The 12,742-nt window shown below is 37.3% G+C and overlaps 1 protein-coding gene across 1 annotated transcript; it reads right to left on the bottom strand.

The window, feature by feature from the left end:
* Nucleotides 1-4,735: 4,735 nt before the first annotated feature.
* Nucleotides 4,736-5,683, bottom strand: LOC100486940 (olfactory receptor 5V1-like). Its single transcript, XM_031906108.1, has one exon. It carries the CDS (start codon nt 5,681-5,683, stop codon nt 4,736-4,738), a length of 948 nt encoding a protein of 315 aa, XP_031761968.1.
* Nucleotides 5,684-12,742: the final 7,059 nt, after the last annotated feature.

Consider the following 12,742-nt stretch of genomic DNA (forward strand, 5'->3'; position numbering starts at 1 on the left):
GGTTTTAGTGGTTTTTAAAAATGCACTCTGTGGCATAAATACACATGCAAAACCACACAAAATTGACACCTGCATTTTTTGCCCCATCAAAAAAGGAGTTTTCTCGTCCCTCGACGACTTTTTGTGTAATTATGTCAACCTCAAGTGCATCTTCTATTGTTACGTAGAATAACCCCCACTGTGCATTGTCACTTGGTATGTATTTGGCCAATTACATCTTCTTCCTGCAATATGGCAGGAGTCAGCTCACTGTCAGAAGTTCTCCTATTACTTCATCAGCTTTGTTCTGCCGCACGAATATGATAGTATGTCTGTGTGGGTAGTGGGTAAGCATGACCGCAAAAGGAAACTGATTGGGGAGGAGACTTCTAAGGTGGTTTAATAATGATCTGTCCCTGCAGACTAGCCAAAGAATTTGGTCAGATCTAAAGAGTAGGCAGCCTGACCTGATTCAGGAAATTGCTAGAATTGTGCGAGTATAGCGTGATATTGCAGCGTCAATATGTTATGTGTAATATACCATCATATATTATTTTGCTTCTTGCTACACTAAAAGATGATATAAACAAATTTATCAATATCCCAGATTTATATCTTACATTTGTGATTTTACAGCAAATCTGAGCTTTAAAGGACATGTAAAGCCTACATTTGCCTACAATGTATATTAGTTGGGCACATCTCCCCCACCCAAATGGCATCATTTGTACTGCATATATCCCCTCCGTTTGCCAGCACCATCACATTTTCCTAAAGCAAATAGCAGCTTTCACCTGGTGGCCATTTTTCCTCTGATACATAATTGGATACTTTTAAATCTGTAAACAGCCTACAAACACAAAGACCCTTATTCAGCATACATTTCATCAAGAATACAGGCTCACACAGGCAGAACTGTCTCTGATAAAAGTTCTGCTTTGTTTGAGCGCTGTAATGGCTCAGGAGAAAAAAATTGAAGCAGACAGCTAGAGCTGACTTTCTATGCAACTGTATGCCTAACAGCAAATCCCATTATCCTTCTGTCCTCTGCTTTGTAACAGTCATGCTTTGGCTTTGCAAAATTTTTTGACACGTCTGACGTTTTTTGACGTGACCGTGACTTTTTTGATGCAACTGCAATGTATTTCATGCAACCACAACTTTTTGATGCGAGCAAGACTTTTTCCACACCCAAATATTTTCTGTGGCAAATTATTCCGGCGGTCACACAAAAAGACGCATATACAGCACATCACCTTTGGGTGAGCCTGTTATATCAAGTTCTACAATACACTTAGGGGCACATTTACAAAAGCGCGAACGCTCCGAGTGTATTTTCGCCGATTTTTTCGGGCGTCCGCACAACTTTTTCGTACGGCGCACGACTTTTTCGTACGGCGCACGACTTTTTCGTACGGAGCACGACTTTTTCGGACGTTTGCACGAAAAAATCGGAAAGGTTTTACCGTTGTTTACAATTGTTCGGTACGAAAATTTCGTGACTTTCAGATCGCCAATACGATATTATCGTGACTAATACGATTTTTTCGTAAGCATTTTCGTGATATTTGCGATCTTCCGAAATTTTCGTTTCCAATACGATTTTTTCCCATTTGTGATTCGGATTCGTGGATTAGTAAATGTGCCCCTTAGATTGTAAGCTCAACGGGGCAGGGACCTCCTTCCTACTGTGTCTCATACCACATGGCAATTATATATATATATATATTTATTGTATTTATTTATTATATCACTTGTCCTCCCTGTGTGTAATTTTGTATTCTGTAAGATTGTGCAGCGCTGCGTACCCTTGTGGCGCTTTATAAATAAAGTTATACATACATACATACATACATTGTATTAGTCCTCTGCTGCCCACAGCAAACTTCTCAGCTACATAACTGTCCCTTGCCCGGATCCCTGCACCTTTTTCATGCTACAAACTACTCCACTGCATATGGGGCCTACTCACCCACAAGCCCCAGCAACATTCTCTTTAAAGTTTACTACTAATCTACACATACAGTAGATGCAGATTTATGAAAGTGTGGAATTAGAGCTCACTGCAGAAAAAATTCACTCACTTTCTATACACCCCTATTCCTGTTTTTATCAATGGGTGAAAATTAGGAGTTCACCATTTGATAAATGCGCTTCTAAAAATCCCATAGGAATGAATACATGTGGATGAGTTTTTCTGTGTTGAGCTCTAATCTCACACTTGATAAATCTTCCCCATAATTTAGACATCTGTTCACTCCAGCCTTTATAGACTATATTTTTGGTTAACAGCCTAGCTATTTACCCAGTTTTATTTTTACACTGAACTGTTCCTTTAACTCTCATCTTATTGCTATTCAAAACATTTTAAGGTATGGCAACAGAGACTTCAGATATGATAAATCAGGATCCTCTTCTTTGTTGTCTTGCTTCCTGACTCCCTGTTTAAGATGTTACCAGCGTCCCTAATGTCCTCTGGGAATGCTATTGAACAGTGATCCCCAACCAGTGGCTTGTGAGCAACATGTTGCTCTGCAACCCCTTGGATGTTGCTCTCAGTGCCCCCAAAGCAGGTAATTATTTTTGAATTCCTGACTTGGTGGCAAGTTTTGGTTGAATAAAAACAAGATTTACTACCAAATAAAGCCCCTGTAAGCTGATAGTGTGCATAGAGGCTGCCTAATAGCCAATCTTTACCCTTATTTCACACCCCTATGAACATTTATGCTCATGTTTCTCTTCAAGTTTTTTAACATTGGACTGTGGCTCACGAGTATAAAAGGTTGGGGACCCCTGCTCTTGACGATTTGAGAACTGAAGGGCTAGCCATGAGATCAGTTTCACATTCTAGATGTCCTTGAGAAACAAAAAACAAAGATGGTTAAAACTGACTATTACAGTAAAACATAACCCTCCACACATCTGATCTTACCTACTGTACAATGAAATATGGTATGAGCTTTTTTTTTTCCACTCATATATTGATATACCTGTATATACTAGTGTAAAAAGTATATTCAAACATTTACATTGGTTTTCAAGCAATGTCATTATTAGTTTGCCAAAATGTTAAGCAACCACAGTGAAATAGATTGCTAAGGTTTTCCTTGGTCCTTGGTTCAGAGGAAGCTGCACCGGCCTGTGGAAAAGTTGTCTAAGTGCTGCACCAGCATTTTCTTAACAATCCAATCCTTAGTGCTTACCATTTTATATCTCCCCTGCTTGCATGAACAAGAATCTGTGCTAGAGACACCTGGGACACCAGAAGAAAGGTGATTGTAGTTTTTTCATGAGTCGGTGCAGTTTTCTCAGAGCAGGAGCACCAAAACAAGGGAAACAAATTTTGCCCCCCCCCCCAAAGAAATAAACCAACATATTCTACATTTAACTAGCTGGTTTATGCAATAGCAACAGTCATCCTGGAACATTTTGTCAATAAAAATACCCACAATATAGTCTCCATTGTTGGAAGAAGAAATTTCAGCTGTTCATAATAATGGTATTTTTTCCTCATCACTGCGTTCTTCTTTTTTCTTTGGTAAACTTCTCTTCTAAATGCATCCCTTATGTGCTTCCAGCAACTCATCTCTTTTACTAAAAAAAGACAAATCAAGTTTAGCTCAAAGAAAGCAAATTTATAAAAATGAACATAAAAGGATTTTATAGGTCAATAAACTGTGAGGTAACTTCTAATATCCTCATATTTAACAAGGAGGGGGGGGGGGCTTATTATAATAAAACAAACTTTTCAGCCTTGTGACCCAAATTACATCCTAAGCACCACATTTAAAAAAAGGGTTTACAGGGCTTATGAAAACCAATGAACGTGTGTATTTGTGGAGATAGCAAAGCATTTTGACAAAGGCCATTACACAACTTTATTGTTTGTTTTTGTTGCTATTCACCAGGTTGATCATATTGGAAGTGTGGTGCTGTCCAATGTATGCTCTATATATACTATAGCCTTTCAGCAAACAGAAATATACTGTATGGATAGTAATATATGGATATACATAAAATAAATATACATAAACCTACATAGAAAAGTCAGTGAACATTACAGTGATACAGTGAATACAGGGTAATAGCAGCGACAATCACTTGACAGCAAACAATTACGCCTCAACAATTTTATTGTTGTTTTGCATCATTGAGTAAATGCAATGACGATACATGCACCGATAACCACTATTTGTGTGACTTTGTGGAGCATCTTGAAACTGCGCCGTCTACAGCACATCTAATAGTTACCATGTGTATGCATTGTAGTAAACAATAATAGAAAGTAAGTATTCCATAGCATCCAATCAGCATGTTGATTATTTCATACAGCTTACATTTAGTGGATGCTTAGAACCTTAGAACTTTATTTATCCTAGAAACAAGATCAATTAGAAGATTAAAAAAGAGGCAACTCCATTACAGTGTCAAAGCAGTCTTACATCACGCACTACTGTAGAAAAATAATCTAAAATGTATGTAGAAACATGCCTCTTTAAAAATAAAAGGTATAGCACTACCATCTACCTGTGGGCTATTAGAATATTATTTATGTATTGGGAATTATTATGATTTTGAATGTGAACCCCCCAAACATTACACAAACTGTGTTGTATTCGAACAAATAAAAAAATAAAATTAAATATCTACATAAGCCTGCTTATGGCTTTAAAAATGTGTATATCGTTTAACAAATACCTAATAATAGTAGTTCTAATAATAATTTGTGCACCATAACACCATAAGCCATAATTGCTTATCTTCTGTAGTGAGGAATAAATTGTTTGCCAATAGCTTTTTTCACATATTGGTTTTTCAAAGTATATATTAATGGGTTCAGCATTGGAGAAATGACACTATACAGAACTGAAATCAGTCTGTCCTTCTCTAAAGAATATGTGGAAATTGGTCTCACATAGCTAAAGTTTACATTCCCAAAGTAAAGGACTACCACAGTAATATGAGAAATACAGGTGGAAAAGGCTTTCTGCCTGCTCCCTGTTGATGTTATTTTCATTATAGTAAAAAGGATATAGACATAAGAAACAATAATGCACAAAAATGGTGTCCAGCCTATGAAAATGCCAATTGACAATAATAAAAGTTCATTAACAGAAGTATCTTGACAAGAAATGGAAAGGAGAGGGGGTAAATCACAATAAAAGTAACTTATCTTATTGGTATTACAGAAATGTTTCTGAAAAGTAAAAACAGTGTGGACCATTGAATTAACAAAACCACTCAGCCAGGAGATACCTGCTAAGCTCATGCACATGTTGTCACTCATAAGAGCACAATATCGAAGTGGGTGACATATGGCCAAAAAGCGGTCATAAGACATCATACAAAGAAGAACACACTCAGTTCCCACGAAGGTTATGAAGAAAAACATCTGTGTTACACAGCCAGCAAAGGATATTGTTTTCCTTTCCGCCAGAAGGATTTCCAACATTTTGGGCATAGTGGTTGAGGTGTAGCAGATATCTAGGAATGAGAGATTTCCCAGAAAGAAGTACATTGGCTTGTGAAGGCTCTTGTCAAGTCTTGATACCAGTATGATGGTGACATTTCCAATTAGTGTCAGGAGGTAAATAAGCAACAGAATGATAAATATAAAAACCTTAAGAATGGGAAGGTTGGTTAATGCTAGCATGAAGAATTCTTTGGTAGCAGTCTCATTTGCATTCATTAAAGTCTGGATCATTTGGTCTGAAATGAAACAAAAAGATATGTTAGTTCTAAAGGCCCAAAGCTAATAAGAAGGAATGGGATCTGTTACTGAGAATGTTTGGGACCTGGGGTTTTTTAGATAAGGGGTCATAATTTGCATCACCATAAGACTACTAAAAACATTTAAACGTTAAACAAACCCAATAGGATGACTGTGCCACCAATATGGATTCTTAGTTACCATCAATCAGGAGGTACTGGTTTATTGTTACAGTGAATAAGAAAATAATTTTAAAAAATTACAATTATTTGTTTAAAATAGACTGTGTTGGAGATTGGCTTCCTGTGATTCTGAGCTTTCCAAATAATGGGTTTCTGAGTAAGGCATCCTGTACCTAGTTTATGAGGCAGATTGATTGTTATGTTTTAATTAATTATTGTCTATCCATAACAATTCAGCTCTTTATTATTATCATTTATCAAATTCGTGAATGAGTCTTGCAGCAAAAATCTAAGTTAAAAAAAATAATGAGAGAAGCTAATTCCTGCTAATTTCTAGGAGGCTGGAAGGTGGAAAAAATATACAGTATTATTGCAGTGTTTGGTGTAGCTTGGACTAATGGTAGAGTAGGCTAAAAAAATTGTAGTCTGGTTGGTAATGGCCAAGTTAAAATAATGGAGGCAAGAACTGTGAGGAGACGGTTTGATTTTCTTAATTTTGCACTTAGGGTAACAAATATATTAAAGGAGTAGTTTAGTATGATGTAGATGTTGATATTTGCATTTGCAATTGGTCTTCATTTTTTATGATTTTTAAGTTATTTAACTTTTTTATTCAGCAGATCTCCAGTTTGGTATTTTAAGCAGCTATCTAGTTGCTAGATTCTTATTTACCCTAGTAACAAGGCAATGGTTTGAAGGAGAAATTAAATTATAAATGGGGGGTGCAATTAAAGATAATTAAAAGCAATAGTTTTTGCCTATTTTCGTTTGAAAGCTAAACAAAAGATGCAGAAGAGGCAAAACATTAAAAAAACTATAAAAAAAATAAATCATGAAAACCAAGAATAGGGCATTTTATAACATTCTAAAAGTTAAGTTAAAGGTGAACCACCCATGAAATATAAATATATAGTCAAGTGTAACATTATTATTTATTTTAGATCCCTAACCAAGAGAAACAGCAGATTCCCCAAGTCTTTAGAGCAGCCATTCATTGTGTCGTAATAAAATCAGAAAGTTTTCTCAATTCCAAATGCTGCCAACTGTTTTATGCAGGGAGGGTCAGGCAGGTGCACCTGCACTATTATTGTCTGTTTGAGCTTGATAAAGGGCCCGAAACGTCGCTGAATTACTACAGAAATGCAGGCTACATGTAAGATGTTTTTATTATTATGAACTGAATATACCTTTTTGCACTTTTTGAAAAAAACTTTTGAGTGCCGCCTTTTCTTGTTGTTTTTTGTATGTGAAGGAGTAAATGGAATTCTCTTTCTGAGGCAGTGCATCAGTACACTTTATATACTGTTTTTCATTCAAAGCTTCATTTAAATATATCTCAACAGAATTCCTTGACTTCCCTAACCCTGATCAACAGACTGCTACTTTAAATTAGATGAGTATAAAAGGGATCACAGATTTTCTTAAATGATCTGTTAACATTAAGGGGCTGATTTACTTACCCACGAACGGGTCGAAATGAGTCCGATTGCGTTTTTTTCGTAATGATCGGTATTTTGCGATTTTTTCGTATGTTTTGCGATTTTTTCGGATTCTTTACGAATTTTTCGTTACCAATACGATTTTTGCGTAAAAACGCGAGTTTTTCGTATCCATTACGAAAGTTGCATAAAAAGTTGCGCATTTTTCGTAGCGTTAAAACTTGCGCAAAAAGTTGCACTTTTTTCGTAGCGTTAAAACTTACGCGAAACTTTGCACCTTTTAAGTTTTAACGCTACGAAAAATGCGCAACTTTTCGCGTAAGTTTTAACGCTACGAAAAATGCGCAACTTTTTACGCAACTTTCGTAATGGATACGAAAAACTCGCGTTTTTACGCAAAAATCGTATTGGTAACGAAAAATTCGTAAAGAATCCGAAAAAATCGCAAAACGTACGAAAAAGTCGCAAAATGTTCGTTTTCAAGTCGGAACTTTTCCAATTCGGGTCGGATTCGTGGGTTAGTAAATCAGCCCCTAAGCCTTGATTAAGGTGCAGAAGAAATCAAATTCTTGCCATATACATCTGTTATTCCTACTGTGGGAACATTTTAATTATCCTTGCTCCTGATAAAAACTGGCCACAATATCACGATGTGTGATCTTTGTAAAGCATTGTGGAATATGTCAGAGCTGTATAAATACAGCATAATGCTACTAAAATAAAAAATATGAGCCACCTCTGGAAAAAAAAAATATTTATAGGCATAATGTAGCAAGCTGATATTTGGGAGGTTCACCTAATTTTAGCTAATATTACAATAAACTGAATTCACAAAAACTGCTGCTGGATTGGAAGGATGTTTGGATCTGGTTTATAAGGATACATAGGGGTGGCAAAAGAGTTGACATGAAATCTGTTATACTGATCAATGTATTTTCATTTAATACACAGTTACATTCTCATCAATACACAGCCTGGAAAATTTGGACAGATTTAATGATATTAAAACAAACCTTCTTCAAGGAAAAAGTAAACATTATCTTAGTTTCTTATTATGGATAAATGATAAACCAAACTTGACAGCAACAGAATATAAGATAACATTGAATAGCATAATGTTCTTACAGCGAAAAAAGGCAGTACATTTTTCTATTTAAGTATTGAAATATAATCAAGTATAATTCTTGAATTCATGCTTAGTTCCAGTGCCTGCTAACAAGAAGTAGAGGGTTAATGGTCCTCTCAACAATGGTATATGTAAGGAAAGTAGCAGCGATGCTCCTATTTGAATTTTTATAAACACTATAGTGCACTTTTGGGAATTCAGAGTTATAGCGTTGCCTTGATAATTATGCTCCCAGAGACCTTTTGGGGGGGGTATTTGAAAACCACATATTATTAGTGATGAGCGAATCTGTCCTGTTTCGCTTTGGGCAAAAATTTGAAAATGTTGCACGTCACAAAAAAATGTTTTTTTGACGTACTCAACAATTTTTTTTATGCATGCAGCAATTTTGGTTCACGCTGCAAATTTGGACTTACAGTGTTATTTATTCAAGTATGTGTCTTTTTACTCAATTTTACTTAAGTCTTGGCATGTATGGAATTTCGCTACTAATATACAATACTATAGCGGTAAAAATGTAGTCGCCAAAATATACAGTACAATAGTGGTAAAAATTTAGTCGCCAAAATATACAGTACAATAGTGGTAAAAATTTAGTCGCCAAAAATATACAGTACAATAGTGGTAAAAATTTGGTTGCGATATTATACAGTACAATAGTGGTAAATATTTAGTCGCGATAATATACAGTACTATATAGCGGTAAATATTTAGTTGCGATAATATACAGTACTATATAGCGGTAAATATTTAGTCGCACAAAATACATTACTAGGTATATATATTGGCGATTTGTCGCGACTTTGTAATCTCGTGTCACGAGCGACTTGCGGCCATTTTGTGGCGATTTTGGAATCTCGTGACATGTGCGACTTGCGGCCATTTTGTGTCATTGAGCCTGCTGTCACCAGAGGCGCTATATTATAGAGTTCTTCCTGCGCTCAGGGTATGACAGGCTGCTGCTGGGGCCAATAGGGGTCCATGAGTGGAAGAGGGCTATCCTGCGCAACCTAATAGCAGGGTTGCGCAGGGGCTTTCGCATCGAAATGGACCTCCGCCTGCTCCAGCGGATTTGGTCAGACCTGAAGCGCAGGAACTTTCAGGAGATCTCTGAAATTGCTGCAGGTAATTATTCTACTTTAATATGGTTTTACACAATACGTTTCTTAAAAGATTTAGCAAGTACTTGAAATGTATATTTTCTCTCTCTCTCTCTATATATATATATATATATATATATATATATGTGTGTATATATGCATGTTTTTTCAAAAATACACAATAAAGTTGACAATAAAGAGGGAATTTTAAATATGTTGTGGCATTTTGAAAAACAAATACATATACACACACATATATATATATATATATATATATACAGCCAGAATGCTCGGGACCAAGGGTATTCCGGATAAGGGGTCTTTCCGTTATTTGGATCTCCATACCTTAAGTCTAAGAAAAAATCAATAAAACATGAATTAAACACAATACGATGGTTTTGCCTCCAATAATGATTACTGTATATACTCGAGTATAAGCCTAGTTTTTCAGCACCCAAAATGTGCTGAAAAAGTCCCCCTCGGCTTATACTCGAGTCGGGTGCCATGGGTCCCTCCAGACAAGCACCCTCTGTTCTTTGTGTGCAAATTAGGCCACCCGCAACCAGACCCTCCAGTGCCCTGGGCTAGGCTCCCACTAGCAATACTTATTTCCCCTTACATCCCAGTTTGCCAATGTGCAATGAGCGTGGGGTAGTACTCATATTGTTTTTGTTGACCCTCTTCTCCACTTACAGAGCTAATTTACTGTTTTTCTTTGAAATAAATATTGAAAAACATATATCCCACTGATGCCTCAATTAATGTCATTTTATAGGTATTTATTTTGATTATTAAAACTTAGCAGTAGCTGCTGCATTTCCCACCCTAGGCTTATACTCGAGTCAATAAGTTTTTCCAGTTTTCTTAGGTAAAATTACGTACCTCGGCTTATATTCGGATCGGCATATACTCGAGTATATACGGTATTTACATCTTAGTTGGGATCAATTGCAAGGTGCTGTTTAATTACTACAGAGAAAAAGGAAATCAGTTTTTAAATTATGAATTACTTGATTCAAATGGAGTCTATGGGAGACAGGCTTTCCGTAGTTTGGGGCTTTCTGGATAACGGGTTTCCGGATAAGGGATCCCATACCTGTGTGTATATATATATATATATATACACACACACATTTTCACATACATATGCATAAATGAGTTTAAAGCAGGGGGGGAGCAGCAGGGAGCGGCCCATAGTATGAGTCATTTGGGGGAAGGGCCATAAATGTGTGTCCTTTGGATTGATGTGAGGGTTCACAGGGGGAGGGGCCAGTGGGGCCAAAAAATTTTTGTTGTGAGGGGCCCCATTATTTAGGATGGTGGCCCTCTGTGTATGAATGTATATATATATATATATGTATAATAGATTGAAATAACATCTTGCAATACTGTCTCACAGAACTCAATATCGACATGGCGCCTCTTCTCCCTCCGGAGGCACAACCCCAGGCAAACCAGGCTCAAGGACCTGCCCCAGGACCTGCCCAGGCCCCCGAGGCCCCAGGACCCAGCAAGGCCCCCGAGGCCCCAGGACCTAGCCAGGCCGCCAAGGCCCCCGAGGCCCCAGGACCTAGCCAGGCCGCCAAGGCCCCAGGACCTAGCCAGGCCCCCAAGGCCCCAGAGGCGGAGGAGGGCCCCGAGGCCGAAGAGGCCCCAGACACCCCCCCCTTTACGCCTCCCCCAGTTTCCCCGGCCCTTGAGTTCTCGCCCCAGCCCCCCGGATCCCAGCCACCAGGTTCTCCTGCAGACGAGGGAACATCACGTCGGTCAATGCAGGAGGACCTGGAGAACATGAAGGCCGAGCTGGCCCAGCTCCGGGGGGAAGTGGCCCAACTGAGGAGGGACATGGATGAACTCAAGGGCAGCAAGCCCTAAGTTTTATTTTCCCCCTTTTTTTATATTCTATTTTTAATTATTTTCTTCTTATAGTAAAATTTGATATTTTTCTACTTTTGAACTGAGTAATGTCTACTTATTTTTCCTTCCTTGATATGGTATTCTATACTTTCATGTAGTTTCCCCTACACTCTTACATCTATCAGTAACAGCATCAATATGTTATATGGATTAAATGTTTGCAAATATTCTGCCAACAATTTTGTCTTTAGCCCATTTTGCTGAATAGTAAAACTTGCGTTAATTAGTACGTAGCGTATTTTCTGGTGAGTGTGATAACTGCCAATCCAATGTTTTGTTGCCAGAATAATTGCAATATTATATTTGTCCCCGTTTAATAAAGTGCCCATAACATATTTACCATTTATTCTGTGCCTAAAATCTTCCACTTAATTTAAGCCACTTTAGCAAACGGACCCCTAAGTATTTGGCTAAATATTCTTCAATGCCCCCCCCCCATTTTATTACCTCTAGCACTTCTTTTTTTTTTCTTACTTAGATTTTTATTGTTTTTTTGGGCAAATAAACATTTATACAGCACCTCTCTAGCACTCTGTGCTCTCCCAGGGCAAAATGTTGCCAGTTTTATGCTGCCGATTGTCGCGTGCGTAATGTCGCGACAATTAGCACTTGCGATAAATAGCGTGCATGCGAAAAATACTGCGCATGCTATTTATCGCGACAAAATTATCACATGAAATACCGCGCGTAAATTAGCGCGAGTATGCTTATAGTGAATCGTGCGAAAAGTCGCGAAAATTAAGACGCGATAACATTTTTAACACGCTAAAAATAGCGCACGTTAAATTGCACTTTAGTGAATCGGGCCCAATGTGCCAATTTTTTGCACTTTGCCCACTGAGTGGGGCATTGTGCAAATATCCAAAGACCTCTGCACTCCATTTTGCCAATTACCTTGTGCATTATTAATGTACACGCTTATTCCAGAGCATGTCGTAAAGCTGTTTTATTTCAGTTGCAGGATATAAGCATTGAATTTTAGATCTTAGATGACTGAAGTCTGAATACTATGCCATACAATTAGAAAAATATCAGAGAAAAACCTCAAAACTTAACAAAACGCCTTTTTTTTTTTTTTTAAAGAAAATTAATAGAATGTTTTTAAGAATTAAAGTTTGCAAGAATTACAGTCACTCGTGCTTTCTTAGCAAAGTCTATTCAAATGCTCAGTAATTCTTTTTATTTGAAGCTAAAAAGGTGCCTAAAAATTAAACAATGTTTTCAGGCACACATACAATTGTTTTTTTAATAAGAATTGCCTTTAAGGGGTATTTGTGTAGTTTTTTGGA

Source organism: Xenopus tropicalis, chromosome 1 (genome assembly GCF_000004195.4).
Source record: "Xenopus tropicalis strain Nigerian chromosome 1, UCB_Xtro_10.0, whole genome shotgun sequence".
Classification (NCBI taxonomy): Eukaryota; Metazoa; Chordata; class Amphibia; order Anura; family Pipidae; genus Xenopus; species Xenopus tropicalis.

What these genes read in the sequence shown, in the direction of transcription:
- LOC100486940 (XM_031906108.1), bottom strand. Translation starts at nt 5,683, where the DNA reads ATGATCCAGACTTTAATGAATGCAAATGAGACTGCTACCAAAGAATTC.